We start from the raw sequence: 22563 nt of genomic DNA, 5'->3' as shown, positions 1-22563 counted from the left end.
ATAATAGCTCAAAGCCCTGAGTGTCACTTGACATGTCTCAGGGGCAGAGAACATAGGCTTGACAGTCACTACCAGAGGCTGTCTTGTCTTATTCTAACATACTGTCAACCATCCAAGCAGGACTGAGATAAATCACGGAGCCCAAAGGACACCCCCCTACACACACACACACACACACACACACACACACACACACACACACACACTGTTATTTGACATAGGAGCTCTGGCAAGCATGGCTCTGCAGAGAGGGGAAATCTTGTTGCTTCTTCCTGCTGGGTTTCTGAGTGACACTGAATTTCTCTTTGTGCTGTCACTTGATCTTCGCTCTCTCATCACCATGACAACCGAAGCTGAGGAGCCAGCGTTGAGATCAATTTCTTCCCAATAGGCATTTGTGGAACAGCAAGTGAGCACTGTAATATTAGGGAAGCAGACCATTTTTAACCCTCTTTCCATGCTTCAGCCATGGTCTATGGCAGAGAGCAAATACTGTCACTTGTAATTCCAGGCACTTCATAACTTCCTGTCTTCAATCTTTCTACATGAGAGTTACAAATCAGATTAGCTGCAGATCAAGTACTGGGCCTCCCATCATAGCAAAGATGTCATAGCAAAACAGTCCATGAACTGTAAGATTTATTAGGTCAGGCCAAATCTGTTCTGAAGACTTTGGCTCCTCAGGCTGACAGAGAAGTATCCTTATGCTGAATTTTCCAGTTCCTCAAAAACCAGAGTCCCCTGGAATGGTCAGAGAGAGGGAGATGAACTCTCAAATCAAGGTTTTGTTAATATTTACTGCTTTGTCTGTAAGAATGGTAAATGTTAAGACTCAGGTATGAAACTTCCTTTTGAACCCACAGCACCGCACCTAGGGTTACAGCGCTATCCCAGCCTGTGTCCACTGTGGGTAGAAACGGGGGCACACACTCATTTTCCACACCCATCACTGATCTGAGGAACATGGACATACATCAAATTTTAGTTTAGAAATTAAGTTAATAGTTTTTTAAACTGACACAGCAACTATGCATGCTATTGGGAGGGGGTATTTCAGTGCATTTATAATAACAAGTAAAGACAGGATCGAGGTAATTGGCTAATCATCCACTACAAAGATTTCTTTGTGTTAGGGCTATTCTAATTCTTGTGTACTGGCCATTTTGAAGGGTTTTTTTTTTTATTGTTGTTGTTGTTTGGGTTTTTTTATTCCTGTTAGTCAGTAATCCCACTCTCCTATATAGAATGTAAGGAGTTATTTCTTCTACTCATCCAGATTCTGGCTCCCTTTAATCATCCTTTGTTCCCTTACTCTCGCGTCTTTCTCATCTTCTAATGCCTAGAGACTTTCCAGTATTTCCACATGCAAGTGAGACCACAGAACACTCACTTTTCTGTGTGCCACTTATTCAATATAAATGTTGTTTACCTACAAAGCTTCCAGATATTCACAGAATTCTCATGGTTATCATGTAGTGACATTCTTAGTCTGGGAGTAGGGGCTTTGTCTTAAGATAATGGTGTAAACGTCCTCTGAACACAACCATGGAAACCTGTTCGAGCAGCAGAACATTCTTGGGAAACTATTGCGCATGTTAAAACCAAACCAAACAAAACAGGCTCGCAATGCAAAATTACTCTTTGTTTCTTGAGATAGTGTTTCATGTACTGCAGGCTTGTTTTGAGTATGCTATGCAGCCAAGGAAGATAACTTTGAACTACAGTGATGAAATTTTAACTTTGCATCAGCATGCCTGGCTAAAGGTTATTCTTTATAAATGTAGGAGATTCTACTAATATTTAACATTTCTGAGATGAGGAGACTGTGATGGAAAGGAAGGGGCACAGGTTATTAGACCTGACTTTGGTACTTCTTTAAGTTCTATATCACCAAGAAAATATTGGATGAGTGGCTTAGTATTCTCCTGTCTTTAAAAAAGGACAATCTTTAGCCCATTAACCTTAGGGTTTTTTGGGGGGCAGGGCGGAGATGAGAATTGGGTACCTTTTTAGATGATATAAACTACTTTAAAATCCATGAAAGTTAACATGTACTTGTTTGTGTGTGTGTGTGTATGTTTGTGAACATGTGTTTGCTACAGTACTCATGGACAACTGGTGGGAGCCAATTCTCTCCGCATGTGTCATAGGGATCAAAGTAGGCTTGGCTCAGTAGTAGGTGCCTTTACTTGCTATGCCATTTCTCTCTAGGCCAAAGTTAGCTGTTTAAGAAGGACTGTGCATCATAATCTTCCAAAATTTTTGTGGTGTGTGTGTATGGGGTGTACACATGAGTGCACAAGCATGCACACGCATGCACATGTGCTTGTGTAGAATATTCACCATCGTTTCCCTTAGCATGTTTGTTTTGAGAGAACTGATATACATCCTAAACCAGCCTGAAGCTCACTAAGTAGCCCAGGATGGATTTGAACTTGTAACAGTCCTTTTACAGTCTAGAATCTAGACATTTCTGGTGAAAAAAATCGAAAACACCATAACCAAGAAAGAGGAGAATAGAATTAAAAGGAGAGAAATAAGGATTGGAGCAATGTCTCTGTGGTTGGGAATCTTTTCTGTTGGAGAGGACCCAGGTTCACTTCCCAGCGCTCACATTGGTTGGCTCAAAAACACTTATAACCCCAGGCTCAGGTGATCCCATGTCTTCTGGCATCTTTGGGCACCCACCCACATGAAATAAAATAATAAAACCACACTGTTTCCAAGGAAAAGAGAGAAATAAAATTGGCACAGTGGCTAAAATGGTAATCTTAGCACTCTGGCAGTGGGGGCAGAAAGTCTGTGAGTTTGAGGCCAGCCTGAATTAAATAGTGAGAACTCGTCATTAATTCATAAATGAGTAATAAATGTCTTAAAAAGGAGATAGGCAGGTTAAAAACTACCTATTTAGAATATACAAACAGTATCTGCAAGTGCCTATCTGTGAGATTGTCATTTTTATTAGATTGTTTTCCAAATATTCCTTAGAGGGCTCACATTGCTCTTTTTGGCTTTAAGTTAAGGGTTCAGCCAGTTAAAGGGGGACAAAACCAAACTAAACAATGTCACCCCCAGATACATTAGCCTCAAAAGGGCAGAACAGAACTGGCAACTGCATGGAATCAGTAAAAGACAGAGACAATGGGATATTCCTGTAAAGTCCTGGAAACAATACACAAAGACAAAAAAGTAGTCTAGAAGTTGATACCCGGGGGGTGGGGGGCTGGGAAAGTCTTCTAAAAATGAAAATACATCCATACACATGCAGCAAATACTGGTTTTGTCAAAAAGCATAAAAGCAATTCTAGGGGAGAAAGAGCTTGTCCAAAAAAAATGGTACTGGCCCAATTGCGCAGGCAGAGGCACAGAACACTGAAGCTCAAATTACACCTCATACTTTATTTAAAAATCCAAAGTGAATCAACTCTTTCAGATTGCACATATCAGTGAGATCATCTCCCAGTTGCCTCACTGTGGGTGGCTTCACTTAAGATCACAGCGCCCTCTAGCCATTCAAATCTCAAATGGCAGAACTGCTTTCTAAAGGCTGAACAGTATTCCATTGTGCATGCATTATCACCTTCTCTTCATCCATCCGTCCGCTGTTTACTTAAGTTATTGTGTATAGTGCTACAAGGACCATTGGAGCACTCAGATCTCTTCAACATACAGATTTCATCTTCTAAAGTGTACCCCCTAAAACTCGAAGGACCATTGCTCAGGTCAGGTTAGAGAGCAAAGAAAGGAAGCCGGAGAGATACTGGTGAAAGGATACAAAATGACTATGGTTATTGACAATATGTTGCAGTTTTGAAAAATGCTAACAGGGCCACCCATCTGCTGTTTGTTTATGAGTTATTGCAGATACTTGGAGAAGGAGCATGGGAGCACAAAATGATGTCTATGGTTATTGACCAGTTTTGGAACTGGTGACAGAGTCAAGCATCGTGCCTCATGCCATCACCTGATACCAGTACCTGGGAGGCTGAGACAGGAGGACTGCTACAAGTTTAAAACATACTTAAAAACCCTATAAAACATATTAAAAACCACAAAACATAGCTTATAAAACATAGCTTGTGAATTCCAGGCCAGCTAGGCCTACATAGTAAGACTCTGTCTCTTTACAAAGTAAGGGACAGGGGCTTAAACATTTTCAGCACAAAAATTAGAACCATGTAAAGGTTATGTGCATGCTAACTGGGGAGATTTGGTTGTTCCACAATGCAGAAACACTTTGGAAAATCAAGACATAATTTTATATCTGTGAATTTTAAAGACCATTTAAGATTAAACAACAACAAAACTCTAACAATAAAACAGAACACACACATGCTGAGTGTTTACAGCTTGGGTCCCAGAATCTCACCTGACTGGTGGCAATGAAGGAGTGAAGAAAAGACAGACACATTCCATAAAAGCTAAGATATGGTGAACTGGAAGCTCCCATGGAGAAACCACAGCATCCCCAAAGTGCAGCCTGTATATTCTATTCAATTGGACAGGGAGATGGGCTATTGCAGTTGAGCAAGGAAGCAGGCTTGTTAAGGCAACATTCTTCAGGCCCCTAAACAGCTAGGGTTGGAGGAAAGCTACAGTGGATGTTTTCTGTACACACTGTTAACATTCACACACACAGTCCCAAAGAAGGCTTTGCCACACCTCTGAACCCTCCTTGGGGAAGGCTTTTCCACTCCTATGGGTTCAAAGAATTTGGGTCTTTGACATGTCAAACAATACACATTTAGTCAGAACTTCACTTGCTCCCTACACACATGCATGCACAAGCACACACACACGTACACTCACATCCACTTTCTCTCTCTCTCTTTCTCTCTCTCTCACACACACACGCACACGATATAGATAGATAGATAGATAGATAGATAGATAGATAGATAGATAGATAAAAGCAAACCAAAACCTCAAAATGTACCATAGGGCTGGCAAGATGGCTTAACAGGTAAAGGTACTTTATGTGATGACCTGAGTTCAATTTCCTACACCCACATAGTGCCAACAGAGGGCCCAAAGATGTCCTCTGACTTACACATTTGTGTCACCGCATGTGTGTGCATGTACATATACACATACAATAAGTGTATGGCACACATAACATAATAAAGACATACAATTTTTTTTAAAAAAAGTATCATAGATCAGTGAAAAAGCAGAAAATCTTTGAGATTCCCAAGCAGGCAAAGAGTGCCAAGGCAACGTCAAACTTACCTTGCTACAAAGGAAAAACAGATAAACTGGACCTCATTGAAATAACAACTTGTGTTCTGTTGAAGATATGTGGAGTCATTAACTACAAGCCACAAAGAACAAAGGCATCTGGATTCTAGAGTCCTCAAAACACCAACAGCAAAAACAAAACAAGCAAAAAGATGTGCAAGTCAGCCAGGAAAGAGACAAAGGGCATGAGACAACCATGTTACCATGAGGACATAGACTAGGTAGCAAACCAGCACATGGGAAGGTGGCCAGTGTTATCAGCTACATTCAATTGCTAGGCCCTGCCATAACAAAATAGCCCAGACTGTGTGAGTTAAACAACAACAACAACAACAACAACAATAATAATAATAGAAAGTTTTGTGTAAGTATATGATACATTGATTATATTCACGACCTCACTGCCCATTCCAACTTCTAATACTCTCCAATGCCTCCTAACTCCCCCCCTCTGTGTGTGTGTGTGATGGGTGTGTGTGTGTGTGTCCCACTGAGTCCGATTATTGATGCTCATATGCATATGACTGTGGGGCCATCCACCAGGGCCTGGACAACCTACCAGTGACCATGCCTCTAAAGAAAAGTGACTGTTCTTCCACCAAGCCATCCACTGGTAATTGCTCCCCTGGTAGGACTAGGGCCTTGCAAGCTCCTTTCCTATGCATACTGAAAATTGTTTATCAGTTAAATTTGTTTTCAGATAATTTCATATATATGTAAAATATTGTGCAGCTGTCTTTTCTTAAAATGAAAACATTCTTGCTGAATTAACACCCAAACTAAAGGCCTCAATATATTCTTTGATGACTCCATACATGTATGTAATGTATCCTGATGATTCTTATTTCCTTCTCCCTCTCCTTTCTCCCTCCCATGCCTTTCAATACTGGGCTTGACAACAGTCAGTCATGAATGAGGGAGGGAGCTCATGGGGTCCCATCCCTTCCTGGGGAACTACTGGGACAAAACCTTATTTTTGATTTAATCATCTCTTTAAAACCCGTTTCCAAATTCCTGTTATGAGGTAATAGGGATTGGGCTTCAATATCTGAAATTGAGGTGGATGCAGATCATCTCATAGTAACTAGGAAGATCATAAAATGCTGTTCAGTATTAAGGATCAGACTAGTACAGATGAAAACCTGCAGTGAGATATTACTACATACTAAGACAGCTGTAATGAAAAGACAGAAAATAACAGGTGTTAGCAAGAATGCAGAGAAAGTGGAAACCTGATCCAGTGCTACTGAAAATGTAAAACGGTCCAAGCACATTAGAGAACAATCTGTCAGTGCCTTAAAATATTCAGTGCGGAGTTACCATATGCCTCAGTAATTCTATCACTAGATATATAAATACTATAAAGAAATGCATACATATGGGCACAAAAAATCCAAATACAACAACCCTTACAGACACATTACTTGTAATACCCCCAAATTGGACAGCAAAATTTCCATCAAAAGTAGAATGAATGTTTTAAACTATATCTATTCAACGAAATATCAGAGTACAACCAATAACGTTGAGTCAAAGAGGCTAAAGACAAAAAAATACATATTTCATCACAAGTGTCGGATTCTATATATAGATAGATAGAGATATATAAAATTTTCAAAAATGGGCAAAACAAATTTGTGAGTTTTAGAAATCAGTATTGTTTGTTCTCTCTGGAAAGAAGTGGAAGAGCTAAGGCCCAGCAGGGGGCAGTAACTCTATAATGTTCCCAAGTTACATGTTCACTCAGGACTTCATCCATTTAACTGTGTGCTTAGGGTTCACATAGCAAAATAATTTACATATAATTTCCAGGGGCTGTGACTGGGTCCTAGTTTTGACAAGAAGAAATAGACATGGGATTCATGCCCAACCAAGAATCTGTCTCCAACTGACAACTGCTTGCAAAGTTAAAAATAGTTTTCTTCAATGGAGACTCCCTGGTTATATTTACCGCACTGGAGAATGGTCCTGGTGACCAGCAGTAAGTGGCCAACACAAGATGAACTCAATGGTATTTCTATAGACCTTTGGCTTCATGTCACTTTGTTTGGGCATGTTTTGTCTTACTGGTCTTCTAATTTTATACTATGGTTTTCAACTTTGTATTTTTATGTTTTCTTTCTTTTTTCCCAGTGTGTGTATTTCTTGTAGTTTTTTATTCTAGTTTTTTTTTTTTTTTTTTTTTTTGCCCGTTTGTTTTCTAAAGAGAAAGAGAAAGAAAGGGCATGGCGTTGGGCGAGGGTCTGGGAGCTGTAAGAGGGGAACTATTATCAGAGTACAGTGTATAAAAACATTTAAAAAATCTCCATGGCCAAAAAGCCAGGTTCAGAACTAAGTGTTTTAGTTAGGATACATGACAGAGGTTCTGGTTAGCCAACAAAATGATGGACTGAGTATTAGGACTATCTTGTACCTCACTGATACAAATTGGCATAATTATACTCTAATTGTATTTTGAGAGAAAAGTTTTATTTTAACAGGTAGGGTAATATGTAGGAGGAGCTAAGGTGGGAGGAGTACTGAGAGGAAGAGAAGGAGTAAGGAGAGGAGGAGAAGAAAGAGAGGAGAAGCTAGGTGATGAGAGAGAGAGAAAGAGGGAGAAAGAGGGGGGAGACAGGGAGGCAGATGTTCGCGTGTCTCCACCAGTCAAGGATGGTTGATATATCTAGGTTGGGTATTGGGTTACACCTCTGATTGAGCATTACCAAACTTATAAAGCATATGATTAACATTTTTAAAAAGTGTATAAATGCAAAAAGGAAAAGGGGGCGTGAGATAGGGGTTTTCTAAGGGGGGGAATGGGGAAAGGGGATGGCATCTGAAGTGTAAATAAAATATCCAATAAAATTAATAAATGTAAAAAAAGACATTATATGTAAAAAAAATCTCCATGGCCAGAAAGATGGCTCAGTTCTTCTGTGCAAGTATGATAACTTAAGTTTGATCCCAAGACTCCATGGTAAAGGAAGAGAACCAACCTCTGAAAGCAAGCTACCCTCTGACCTCTACAAGATCATTAAGGCATGCCCACCCCCCACACCATGTAGTAAATTAAGTTACAAATTTTTAAATGTACCTAAATTATTTTTAAAAAGAATATATAAAATCAGGCATAGTAGTGAGGCAGATGGCACTGAGAAGCTAGAGGCAGGAGGATTATGAGTTTGAGGTCAGCCTCAACTACAAGACACAAAAAAGTTCATCATCTCCTAAAACTCTATGTTGCTTTTTTTGTGGTCAGATGTACCCAAACCCTGAAACCAAGAGCAGCCATTGTTGGTCTCTTCTTTATCACTATAGCTTTGGCCTTTCAAGAACGTCTAGACTTTGTTATTTTAAACTAGTCTAATAGCTTTAGAAGAGACTGTTGCTTGGTACAGAGAATCAACACAAGAATTTACATTGAGAAGCAAATAGAAGAACACAATTTAGGGGCAGACAGGACTGCTCCTCACTGAAGTATATACCAAGAGAGCATCCCCTTCCCTACAGAAGTCTTCATTTATTAATTTGTATGATGCTGAAGATTAGACCATGGGGCTAGGCAAGTACTGTACCAATTAATGGCTTTATATTCTTTCTTTATTAGACAAGGTCTTTCTGTGGAACCCTGGCTGTCCTGGAACTTGCTATGCAGACTACACTGGCCTCAACCTCACAGAGACCCACTTACCTCTGTCTACTGAGTGCTGGGATTAAAAGCATGCACCACCATGCAGGTATATCTTATGGTCAGTTGACTTTATTGAAGTTGATCAGATAAGAAAGTCTTTTCAACAAATTACAACAGTTGAATTTCTGATAGCAAGAGATTTAAAATGGATTATTTATTCAAAGCATGAGCAGTTTCTTTAATATGAATCCAAAAGAACAGACCACAACCAAAATCATGGGAGTGTGTCAAACTAAAAGCTATGAAATCATTAAGGTAACAGCCACCAGAGTGGCTTACTTGGTTACACCAAGAAACAACCCATGGATTGGAAGAAAGCACTTGCAATCTATTCATCTGATAAAGGGACAATATCCAAAACACATAAGAAGTGAGTACATTAGCTAGAGAAACCTGTTGAAAATGATTTTCTTCATCTATTTTGCTTTCTGTACCTTATAAACAACACATATGTATTGCTTAGAGTTTTGGAAACTGGGAAAATAAAAGACCAAGAGGCAAGCTGCTTCATAAATGGTACACTTTTTTTTTTTATTCACCAGGCCCAAATGACAGCTCTCTCAGGTTTTTTTTTTTTTTTTTTTAAATAAGGGCACAAATGCCTTGTGACCCAATTAACATTTTTAATGCTTATATTTTGTTTGCATTGGTACTTTGCCTACATGTATGTCTGTGTGAAGATGTGGGATCCCCTGGAACTGGAGTTACAGACAGCTGTGAGTTGCCATGTGGGTGCTAATAATTGAACTCAGATCCTTTGGAAGAGCAGCCAGTGCTCTTAACTGCTGAGCCATCTCTCCAGCCCCCTAATTCACATTTACTCTGTCCTCTTAATACTATTTTGCATTGGGTATTATGTTTCAATATATAAACTTGGGAAGGAGAGACATGGAGATTAAAACTCTACCAATAAACAAAGGCCTGAAGAGATATTTCTAAAATAGGATAAATAATGAACACATGTTGTTAAAAAAAAACCCAAAAAAAAAAAAAAAAAAAAAAAAAACCCAAACCCACAACAACTCAGCATTGGCAACTACACAGAACATACAAGCTGTAACCACTGTAAGCTATTACTTCCCACCTGTTAGAACAGCTGTTGTCAAAAGCACTAAGGATAAACATTGCCAACGATGTGGAGACGGAAGATGCTCATGTGCTCCTTGATGTGACCTTCTTATTGTTTGACCTGACAAATTATAAGGGAAAAGAATCTTATTCTTTCTTCTTCTATTGGTTTTTTTTTATTTATTTACATTTCAAATGTTATCCTCCTTCCTAGTTTCCCCTCCACAAACACCCACTCCCTCCCCCTCCCCCTGCTTCTATGAGGGTGCTCACCCACCCACTCCCATCTCCCCACCCCGGCATTCCCCTACACTGGGGCATCGAGCCTTCACAGGACCAATATCCTCTCCTCCCATTAATGTCTGACAATGCCATCCTCTGCTCCATATGTAAGCTGGAGCCACGGGTCCCTCCATGTGTACTCTTTGGTTGGTGGTTTAGTCCCTGGGAACTCTGGAGGATCTGATTGGTTGATATTGTTGTTCTTCCTATGGAGTTGCAAACCTCTTCAGCTCCTTCAGGCCTTCAATGTGGCTTAACTTTTATTAGAAGGTAGTGAGGGGATAGCGTTTTGGGTAACCCTAATTAAGACAGAAGTTCTCTTAAATGAGAACATTTACAAGCAGAGCATGATCCAGAGAAACATGAGAACAGAGACAGAATCACTCAACCAATTCTGGGCTTCCTGTGATTCTGGAATTGAGGCTCAGCTCATAACCACCTGTAACTCCAGTTCCAGGGGGATCTGGTGCCACCCTTTGGCCTCTGTGAGCACCAGGTACACAGGTGGTCCACAAACATACATGTAGGAAAAAAAAACCATACATGATATAAGATGAATATGTTTAAAAGCCAGATAAACCATAAGAAACTGCAGATCACTAGAAAGATCAAGATCTTAAAAGCACGAGGATGGAGGTATGGCTCAGTGGTTAAGAGCACTTGCTACTCTTCCAGAGGACCCAAGTTCAGTTCCCAGCACCCACGTGATGGCTCACAACCATCTGTAACTGCAGATCCAGGGGATCGACATCCTCTCTGGCTTCAATGGGCACAAAACATGAATGTGGTACACATACATAGGCAAACACTCATGCACATAAAATAAAACTAAATACCTCTTTAAAAACGTATCTTCAGAGCAGGAATCAGAGAGATGGTTCAGCAATTTACAACATTTTGTTGTTCTTGTACCGGAATTGAATTGATTTTGTTTTTCTTGTACCGGAATTGAATTGGTCTCCCAGCTCGTATCAGGTGGCTCACAAATGGCCCATGGACTCCGGTTTCAGGAGTTCTGATGCCTTCTGGACACCAAAGATACCTGTACTCATATGTATGTACTCACCTCACACATACACATATTTTAAAAAATTAAAACTATTTTAAAATTAATCACAAAAGACAATACCTGCAAAGGGAGATGGGTGAAATTAGTGTGTCTACTGATGGCTGAGATGGGTGCAAAAATATAGTTCTAATGACAGATATAGAAATGGTAGCATACTGTGGGTTTAAGAATAAAGGAAATGTGCTTTTCCTGATGATTGATTGCATCTCTAGGAATAAAGTTGCTGGAATAATTTGCCTTGACTTCAGAGGTTTAGTGGCACAAGGTGTCGATGTCACCCGATGTGTACTTCAAGCCCTCAAACAGAATATAGCTGACAAAAACCAAAATGAAAAGTGCTGAAATACTAATACGATCCAATCAAAAACAGTGGGGGATAAACTGTGGGTATTCAAAAATCCCTTTAACACCTACTCCAGAACCAGAGACCTCCATCACCAGAATGCACTGTGCTCCCTGCCTTTCCTATGGCTGGTCAATCATTCAGAAAATCTAGGAACACGTGTCTCATTAACCATCCTTTAGTTACATGGCTATAAGGGGTAAAAGGGCTGGGGAATCAAGCACCTGCTGTTTTATAAGGTACATAACTGATCCGTTGCTGACTAGGGGTGAGAGAGAAAACATAAATGGATGGATGACATGAGGGACTTCCTTTTTAGGGTAAAGAAACTATTCTGTATTCTTGTTGTGATTCAAGTATACACGTGTTAAAATCCATAGATTTAGTTAGTTTATGGTATTATCAGACCAAACCCTCCCCACCACAATGCTAGCCTTGACCAGTTGTACAAATGAGGACTGCAGGAGACACCCAGTTTCTCCATCCTTCTTAAGTAGATGTTTGCATATATCAACTTTCTTCAACAGTCTCGCCTCCTGTTTTCTATCAGGTGATATTGATTAACTATATAATTTAGTTTACACATTGGAGGATATCAAGATGAGATTGAGAATGATTAAAGAGGAACGAATATCAGCCATGGATAAGTGCAAGTAACTGATAAGAGACTTGGATCTTCCATTAGGAGAGAGCAGTGTCCTTTTGTTCATTGGGGGAAGGGTTATGTGATGATAGGCAGGGGCACTGGTGGGGGATAGATTCTAAGGCTCTCGGGGACACCTCTCTTAATCTCTGCCTGCTGATCTTGCTTTTCTGAAATCCTCTCCCCTTGAGCACAAGCAGAACTAATTACTTGTTTTTCATCAAAAGCACATGGCAAAGGCAGGGGCACCACTATTGGGGTTATGTCACATCTAAGATACTCTTCCCAGAAGACACGCTCTAGAGGCTAACCTTTTATCTTTTTATCTTAAGACCTAGAGATGCTAAAGGCACCTGTGGAATTGTGTGAGGCGTTTAGCAGCCAAGGGTGGCTGTGGTTTCAGACCTAGATAGAAAGGACATAGACTTGGAAGTAGATTTCTTCCCCAACTGAACCTTTAGCTGAGAACCAGTCAAGATTATCCCTTGGTTGCAGCCTCATAATACTACCTAGAGGTTCTAGCTAGGCTGAGTCCCTAGTGATGAGACACTAAAATAGTTAGATAATACATGTGCATTACACTAATTTATTATACAGCACAAGAAGTGTGTGTGTGTGTGTGTGGGGGGATCCTCACACAGCTCTCAGGATCCATTCTGGTCTATGAGGGTGTTTGCTGGACTTCAGAAGGGAAAAGCACAATTCCCACATTCCTTTACCATCATGATTCTGGACTTCGAAGAGTCTTGAGTCTTGGCTGGCAGAAGCAAGGTGGACACTGTGCTTCTGACATCTCTGCTGCTGAAGATGACTGTGAAGATGTTTGGTTGTTCCGCTGCAATTTAATCATGAGTGCCTGGGTGCTGAGGGGCAAGGAATCCATTTGCAAGTGAATCATGCTTCTGGGGGTAGCAGGAGTGTTTTCATTCTGGCAGTTTCCTAATCATACAAGAATTAGCAACTTTCCTGGTAACCTGAGAGATACGGTATGGTCTTGGGTCTTTTTTTGAAACTTCAACTAAGCTGGTCCTTCTAATAATGATACAAGCCACTTAATATCCAGTGGTAAACAGTTTCCTGCCTGAACTAATTGAGAATGAATTCTGGTTTTCTTGCAGCTAGATCCTAAACTGATGTAGAATGGATACCCTCAAATGACATTTCAGTTATGTGTAAGTAAAATGCATAATAAAACATTTGGCTTTTTAGTAAACATTTTTATATTTAATATAATAAGATTTTTAATACTTTAGTTTTATAAAGACAAAGTCATCTTATAACATTTAATGTAAAAGGCATAATGCACTGGTCCAGTTTGACACAACAAAATATTTTGAATATTGTGAACAAGTCATTTGCTTCACAAAGGCAGCAGCTATAAAACTATAACATGTTTCACTTCTCCTGCAGACTCAGAAAATACATTGTTGTCTTGCTAACTCTCATTTATAATCTTCTTGAAACTCAAAAGCTCTCTTTAAGCAGTTATTTTTAATTAATCTAGACTAAAATACAATATTCAGTAATCTTTACTACTTTAACTTTAAAATAATATCAAAACTAACAACATATTCTTTTAAGAAAGTATTTGTTGTAAATACAACTGACAAAATATTCAACAGAGTGTGTATAAGTGTCTTTGTATACAAGCACAGACCGTATGTTTTTTTCTAGCACTATTGTCGTATAATTTAACAATCATTGCATAATGGCAGATGTATGTGATGGTTCTCACATAAGCTATTAGTTAGCTATGATTGAAAATTGGGACTTTTCTAGCTAATCATTTCTGAGCTGAGGCAGAAAGGCTTAGTTTTAAACCATCTCTTTTAAGTAGTCATTTCCTTGAAAAGACAGTATAATCAAATCTTAAAGATGCTACAAGCATTTGACTAAATCCAACTTAGGAATTTTCAAAGACACAATTTGAGAAGTGCTTAAGTTCATTGGAAATAGTATGTGGCATAGCAACACAGCTAGGTTTTAGTTAGTACGTTCTTGTCGCAGGCTGACTACAGCAATTCCTTCCCAGAAAGAGAGACTTCTTTTGTCGCCATGAAGGAGGTCTACCCTTTCATTGTTTGCCTCCTAGCCAAGTCAGAAGCTTGAAATCAAAGACTAGTGTGAAGACAGAAGCTCCACACGCTTGTTCCTGCCCCATTTCCCAAGTCAACTGCTAAATAAATTACTGGTCAAAAATAGCAGAAGACAGGACAGGTCCACAGGGTTTGCTTGTTTTTGTTTTGTTCCTTTTAAAGTGCTATCAAAGTCCATATATGTTTAAATGGACTGCCATAGAAGGAAGAAGCGTAAAGTATGTAAAAATTGCACATCTAAGTCAAACCTTTTTAGGTAGACGCTGGCAATTCTACATAGTACCTTAGTAAGTATTATGTGAAGTATACTTCATATGCTTGCCAGACTAATACAGTAATTCAATCTTAGTGTAACTGTTCCACACTACCTACTATAAATTAAACTACAACGGGTGAAAATTCAAAATATAAAGCTGGGACACAAGCAATCACAAGCTATTCTGAAACAAAAGCCATAAATAACGCCACTCTAAAGACTTTTTAGTTCTATCTCAGTCTAACTGAAAGAGCTATATACTCAACTGAACTGTCTTCTAACTTTTTTTTTTTTCAAAATGCTGGCTCTATTTGATTTAAGTCTAAATCCGGTATTGTTTTACTTTATATCAGCCCAGAATTTAGACTTCTTGATTTCTGTTTATAAGCAACAGAGTTAGTAGTGTTAACCACCAAGTGCTCAATCCCTCAAGAACAGATAATGCAGAAGTTGCTTTTAAAAAACATGTATTACTTACTGTATTGAATAAAATTAAGTTTTAGAAGTTAATCTTTCAGTTATATAACTTGGAAATCGGGGCCCTAAAAGGCAACTTCCTAGATAATTAAGGCTACAGTTCTAAAGCCCAGTTTTCTAAAGTGTTTTTATAGGACTGGGGTGATTTGGAAAACTAAGCTTACCAAGATGCCATAACAGCATTATAATAAATACATCACCACTTTTCAAAACACCAGTGATCTCATGGAAACAGCAGTACAAACTTGTGACTGACTCACTAAAGTGATATGGTGGCGCCCTCTGGTGGTTCCACTGAGTATGTGACCCTGATGCTGCTTATCTTGTGACATAGAGTGGGAGAAATCTTTAAAGTGCAATTAATACAAAGGAATGAACCATTGTGCTTTTGAGTATCTTTTTCTTCTGCCTTGGAGCACATAGGTAATGCAACATATCCCTGAGAAGTATTCTCAGGAATCAGGCTGATGGTATAGGAATCTTGGCAAACCCGATGATGGCAGAGATTTACATCTTGGTTCTAGACCTTAACTGGGAACTTTTCGCATTTTCTAGCTTGGCTTTTAAATCTAAGGGTCTCTCAAAAAACCTCACCAAGGCTGGTTCATTTAACAGGGAAGCAAGAATCTGCTCAAATGCAAAAGACCACTGATGTTCTTCCCTGGGAGAGGAAGGATCTTTCTTCACACTGCTCTCTGCATTCCCCTCATTTGGTCCAGAACCACAGGCTGCACTGGAGAATTCTTTGGCTGATGATGCCGGGCTATGGAGTTTCCTTCCAACTTCTTCCATCCTGAGCAGAAGGTTGGTGACAATAGCAATGGCTTGATATAGCAACTCTTCTTCAGGGTCCTCATGAAATAAATTATACAGGGTCTTTGAAAACTGAATAAACTGTGACTAGAAGACACAAGGTGGAAATAGAATATGTTAACATTAGACTTAGCAAATATAAGTGGAACTCAGAAGTGGATAGCATCCTGTATAAATTTATAGTATATAGCCTTCACCATAGAACTGAATCCATGATACATCTTTGCTCAAGGAAGGTAAGTATGAGCCATGGAAGAACATACCACTAAAGCCAACTCATACATTGCCTAATCAAAGAACATCATATCCAAATTAATTTCTGGCAGTTTTATAGGCACTAAATGTACTGGTTTGCCAATATTATTTAGTGTTGGGTGACAATTTTAGTTATGCAAAATTCTGTATTTTCCTCCATGTAATTATCATCAACCAATTTTAAGAAAAAGATTATGGACCTCATCTTATCTCAAAAGGCTACACTGGGCAATAAACAAAGGTGATTTAATTTTGGGGAAGAATGACTTTTTGAGACCTACCTAGTAGTGAAAGGAATCTAAGAAATCCCTCTGGATGTGCTTGTCTTTAAAGGCAGACATGGGGACAAAGTTACGAAAATCTAGTTAGTCTGCTAACTGTCCCCAGAAAATTCTAGATATTCCTATAAATTATTTGTCAATTTAAAGGCTATTCAAATTCAAGTGTTCTATAATTCAGTCATCTAACCTTAAAGGTTGATATGTATATAAAAACAAGCACAAATAATATGTTTCATAAAATGTATTGTAAAAATATTTTCCCCTTCCTTTTTATAGTACATTTATAACATACTTCAATCATTTATAAAGATTGAAGAATAAATATATCATGTACTTATTTTTTATAAAGGATTTATTCCAGGACTACACAGAGAAACCCTGTCTCAAAAAACCAAAAAAAAAAAAAAAAAAAAAAAGGGATTTATTTAACTATCAAATTGGAAAGTCCATTAAGACACTCTATTTGATAGTTTTTGTTTTTGTAAAGTTCTGAGAAACTTCAGTATAAGAGCATCAATCAGTCTTTTGTTAAAGATTCTAAAAACATATGGGCAATGTGTATGAAAGACATCAATTTAAATCATACCTATACTAGTCCTTAGTATTTCCTATGCAGTGTCAACTATAAGATCATTGGGCATTAAAGTGAAATCTATCTTAGTATTTTCTTAGTAACTAGCAATAGATTCGACATCTGGTAGACAACTAAATATCTACTTGGTAAATACATTTTTTTTAAAGTTGGAAATATGTCCTATGTGCAAGATTTCCTATAAAACATTGAACACTTAAGTGTTTAAAGTGTAAAATAATTTTAAAAATTGTTCATCTCTTTCATGATTGCCTGAATATTATAAAGATGATAACCTATAGATTACTCAACTATTTTTGTAATAGTATATAAGTTACTTTTTTTCCTTTTGTTTTGTGATCCTGGCAACTGAACCATGAGCATCATGTACTCACATTAATAAAAAAAAAACATTAAGAATTTTCACTTGGAAAATTGAATTGGAAAAATGAATACCTGATTCATTCTTGGTAAATCTTTGATGTTTTCTTCTTTTTTGAGAAGCTCATCTTGCCATTGACTTAAATAGGCTTGAATATCAATTTTTCCTTTGCCTGAATGAAAGAAATAAACAACTTTGTAATGAACAGCTCACAACATTTCCCCAAATCTCAAAAAGAATCACTGAAACTGAAAAATATTTCACTGAGGTAAAAGAGCCCATCTCTTTCAGTCCAGGACATGATCTGAATTTAGCTTTGATCTCACTCACTGGTCTTCAGAATATATTCTCTACTTCCATTTAGATCAGTGGTTCTCAACCTATGGGTTGTGACCCCTTTGGGTGTTGGGTTGTCAAACAACCCTTTCACAGGGGTTGCCTAAGACTATTGGAAAAACACTCCTATTTACCTTATGTTTCATAATAGCAGCAAAACTGCAGTTATGAAGTTGTCTTAGGGTTTTACTGTTGTGAAAAGACACCATGACCAATGCAACTCTTATAAGGACAACATTTAGTTGGAACTGGCTTACAGGTTCAGAGGTTCAGTCCATTATCATCAAGGCAGGAGCATGTAATCTTCCAGGCAGACATGGTATGGGAGGAGTTGAGAGTTCTATATCTTCATCTGAAGGCTGCTAGAAGACTAGCTTCCAGGTAGGTAGGGCAAGGGTCTTAAAGCTCATGCACACAGTGACACACTTCCTCCAACAAAGACATACCTACTCCAACAAGGCCACATCACTTTGTAATAGTGCCATTATTTTCTTAGCCAAGGATATTCAAACCACTACAGAAGTTGTTGAGAGTGATTTTTTAAAACGGCCACTGGTCAAACCAACTATCTAAGCTGCAGCAGCTCTGCTGAGCTCAGCTGCCATGTTTCATGGTCGGAGGCCATGTGCACGCTGCAGCTAGAAACAGCCAGCCAGAAACACCATCCCTGCTATCCACAAGACATCAGCGTGGGAGATGGCTCTGCCAATCTTCTATGCTGTCTTCACAAGGCTGGGCAGTGCCCAGACCATCCTGCCATCCACACAGGCTTGGTACAAATGAGACTTAGATTATCTAATGGTTTTATATATTTGGTAATGATCAATAACAAGATGCCCACAAACTCAGAGGTGTAACCCAATACCCAACCTAGATATATCAACTAACTTTGACTGCTAGTGACAGGCGAACAACTGCTTCCAAGTTCTCCTCTCTCTCCTCTCCCATTCCTCTCTTAGCTCCTCCTCTTCCTTCCCCTCTTCCTCTCCTTACTCCTCTTCTTCCTCTCCTTACTCCTCCAACCTTAGCTCCTCCTACAGAAGTAGCAACAAAAAAATTTATGGCTGGGGGTCACCACAACATGAGGAATTACATTAAACGGTCACAGCATTAGTGTCTTAGGGTTTTATTGCTGTGAAGAGACACCATGAACAAGGCAACTCTTACAAGGGACAACATTTAATTAGGGCTGGCTTACAGGTTCACAGATTCAGTCCAGAGGTGGGAGAAATGGAATTGTGCAGGCAGACTTGGTGCTGGAGGAGCCAAGAGTTCTACATCTTAATCTGAAGGCAGCCAGGAGGCGGCTCTGATTCCACCCTGGGTGGAGCTTGAGCACTAGGAGACTTCAAAGCCAAGCCCCAGAGTAATACAAGTCCTCTAGCAAGGCCTCCCCTCCTCCAATAAGCCCACACCTCCTAATAGTGCCTCTTCTCATGAGACAAGCATACTCAAACCACCACATTTACACTCTCTGGCCCCCATAGGTTTAATAAAAAACATGAGTCTATGGGGCCATACCTAGCCATAGCATAATGAAAAATACATTTAGTGCAATTTCAAAAGTCTCCATAGTCTATCACAGTCTCAACAATGTTTAAAAGTCTAAAGTTTAAAGTTTCTTCTAAGATTCATGCAATCTCCTCACTGTGATCTCCTATAAAATCAAAAAGCAAAGAGCAGATCACATAGTTCCAGCATCACAGGATATACATTGCCATTCCAAAATGTTATAGTGAGGAAATACTGGATCAATGAAAAACCAAAAAACACCTGGGCAAACTCCAAACTCTGCATCTCAATGCCTGATGTATAACTCCTTTCAGCTTTGTAGACTGGAACACAGTTCTTTCTCCTGGGCTGGTTCCACTTCCTGTTAGCAGCTTTCCTCAGTAGGTATCCCACAGCTCTGGCATCTCTAACATCTTGGGGCCTCCAAGGAAACTTCAACTTCACAGTTTGTTGTTCCAATGTCTGGGATCCACATAGGATCTTCTGGGCTCCTCCAAAGGGTTTGGGTCACTTCTCCAGCTCTGCCCTCTGTAGCACTCTGGTTGACTCCACTCCACTGCTGCTGCTGTACTTGGTAGCCATCCAATGGTAGTGGCATCTCCAATACACTAGGGTCTTCTGTTGCAACTAGGCTTCACCAATAGCCTCTCAGGCTCTCTTCATGGTGCTAAGCCTCAACTTCTTTACATGACTCCTTCAGTCCTGGGCCTTCAACTACAACTGAGGCTGCACCTTCAGCAAGGGCCTTCCCTGGCATCTCACAGTGCCAAGCCTCAGCTGTTCTTCATGACCCCTTCATGCCTTCAAAACCAGTACCATCTAGGCGACTCTTACACATTGCCAAGTCCAGCTGCAGCATAAGGTACAACCTTGGCTATCTCTGAAACACAACTTCTCTGTGCTCTCAGAAAATACCTTTCAGATTTCACCTCAGGGGTGTTGGCCTCTTCTTAAACACCACTAATTTCTCAGCTCCAGTTAACCAGCACCAATTGTCCCAGTAACTCATTCTACTCTTGACTTTAAAGCCAGAGCCACAAGGCAGAAGCTGCTGAGTTCTGCTGCTTGCTGGAACTGGAACATAGCCCCTTTGTTCTATCACATCTTAGAGATCTGCATGCCTCTGTCTCCTGAGTACTGGGATTAAAGGTATATACCACCATTCCTGGACCTCAGCTTTTTTTTACCTGGCACTTACTATGTACCAGGTTGGCTATGAACTCAGAGATCTGCTTGCCTCTGTCTTCTGGGATTAAAGGTATGTGCTATCACTCCTGGACCTAAGCTTTTCTTTAATTTCTTTTCATAAGATCTTTATAAGCATGGCTACTGTGCCTCAAGATCTGGATCACAGGTGTTCCCTCTATTTCTGTATTGTAATTCACTTGAGATATAGTCAAGTTGAAAACCAAGAATAGCCATCACAATCCATCCCTTGTCAATTTGTCAATCATATCTCTTTATGTGCAAATGAAAACAATAACTAGGTCATAATAATACCTAATATAACTATCTCTTGTTCGGCTGCAAACAAATAAAAAATAAACTTAGTTGGATGGAATCTTGACCCAAGGTCACCACTCCCTTAATCTGTTTATCTGCTTGAATATAGAATTTAGCTGCATTCTACTTCTTGGTGCCCCTTTAATACTTGAACCACACATGTCATATTTTTCTATTCTAAGATTGCTATGCTTGATCAAAACATAAGAGTGAACACAGGGCAGAGTCAGTACTAGGACTTTTTGAGACTTCCTTTGTCAATGGAATTAATATAAATCTCTTTACCTTAGCCACAGGCAGACCCTTCAGACAAGTGCAAAAAGCAGTCACATTCTTCATCAAAATATCACAAGAACAATCCCTAGGCAACATACTAAAATTTGACTCCTCTGAAACCTCCTGAACCAGGCCCCCAGAGTTCAAATCACCTTCATCACCAAAATCTTCAATATTCCTACTAGAATAGCCTATTAAGTCCCACTTTAAGTATTCTATTCCTTTTCAAATCCAAAATGCCAAAATCCACATTCCTCCAAATAAAAACATGGTCAGGCCTATCACAGCAATACCCAACTCCTGGTACCAACTTCTTTCTTAGTTAGGGTTTTGAGTTTGTCAAGAGACATCATGACCAAGGCAACTCTTATAAGGGTAAACATTTAATTGGGTCTGGCTTACAGTTCAGTCTGTTCAGGTTCAGTCTGTTATCATCATGGTGGGAACTGTATAGGCAGACTTGGTACTAGAGCAGTCAAGAGTGCTACATCTTGATCTGAAGGCAGCCAGGAGTCTCTGATTCCACCCTGGGTGGAGTCTTGAGCACTAGGAGACCTCAAAGCCCACCCCCCAGAGTCACTCAAGTCCTCTAACAAGGCTACATCTTCTCTAATAAGGCCATACCTCCTAACAGTGCCATTTCTCATGGGACAAGCATATTCAAGCCACCACAATTTGAAAGGTTGAGAGTCACTGATTTAAACCAAAATTTTTCTTTGGAAAATAGCAAAAATATGAGCAAAGAGAGAAAATGACATTTTTAGATTAAAAACAGCACACTTTGATCCCACAATAAATTTCATGTAGTTACACACCCATATATCCCATCATACTTAACATTTTCTATATCCAGTTCTTTATATGTACATATGAAAGTCATTAATGGTAGCTCTTTTTCAAAAATTGAAAACACTGCTTATTGATTCATTTGTTTAAAGGGTTCAGTTAAGATGATATTTCTGTGACCTTTAAATTCTTATTTAAATCGTCTTGAAAGCTGAGAAAAATAGTGGAGGAGTTATGTTCCACTAGATCTTCAGTAATTATTTTAATTAAATGTTTTAAAATGAAGAATGATGAGCTTTAAATGAATAATGTCATAGTCTCTATTAAAATATCAAGTGTACATACTACTTTATTCAATATTCTCATACTTCTCTATATTTATCTTATTTTAAAGAAATATTTCTTAAATTGTCCTGGAATGTATATGTCAATTTCTGGCATCACAGTTTGCAGTGAAAATAATTGAAAACACATTAAATGTCCATCAGTATTGAGTTAGTGATTGAAAAAAAGTCTTACAATTTAAATCATGACATGTTCTGTTCCCATTAAAAGTCAAAAGGAAGATCAAATGAGTAGATATGAAAAATTAGCCATGATATATTACAAAATAAGAAAATAGCACCCAGGAGAATACATATAGATATTTTAAAAAGAGATTATAGATATTTTTAAAAGAGAGATACCTACATGTTTATGTCTA

The 22563-nt window shown here is 39.0% G+C and overlaps 1 protein-coding gene across 3 annotated transcripts in view; it reads right to left on the bottom strand.

The window, feature by feature from the left end:
- Positions 1 to 13585: 13585 nt before the first annotated feature.
- Tbc1d8b (TBC1 domain family member 8B) overlaps positions 13586 to 22563 on the bottom strand; it is a 70739-nt gene continuing 61761 nt past the window's right edge. Inside the window, exons 20-21 of one of the 3 annotated variants that reach the window (XM_034485774.2) lie at positions 17522 to 17619; positions 13586 to 16045 (exon numbers count right to left, since the gene is read on the bottom strand). In XM_034485774.2, the coding sequence (XP_034341665.1) occupies positions 15653 to 16045; positions 17522 to 17619 (491 nt within the window). In that variant the 3' untranslated portion in view covers positions 13586 to 15652. Of the gene's footprint in view, positions 16046 to 17521; positions 17620 to 21640; positions 21789 to 22563 lie in introns of those variants that run through there. The other 2 variants (XM_076918877.1, XM_076918878.1) reach the window with 2 other exon arrangements.

Source organism: Arvicanthis niloticus, chromosome X, assembly GCF_011762505.2.
Source record: "Arvicanthis niloticus isolate mArvNil1 chromosome X, mArvNil1.pat.X, whole genome shotgun sequence".
Lineage (NCBI taxonomy): Eukaryota > Metazoa > Chordata > Mammalia > Rodentia > Muridae > Arvicanthis > Arvicanthis niloticus.
Note: the sequence above shows the minus strand (reverse complement) of the source record. Positions and strands in the feature narration are given on the sequence as shown.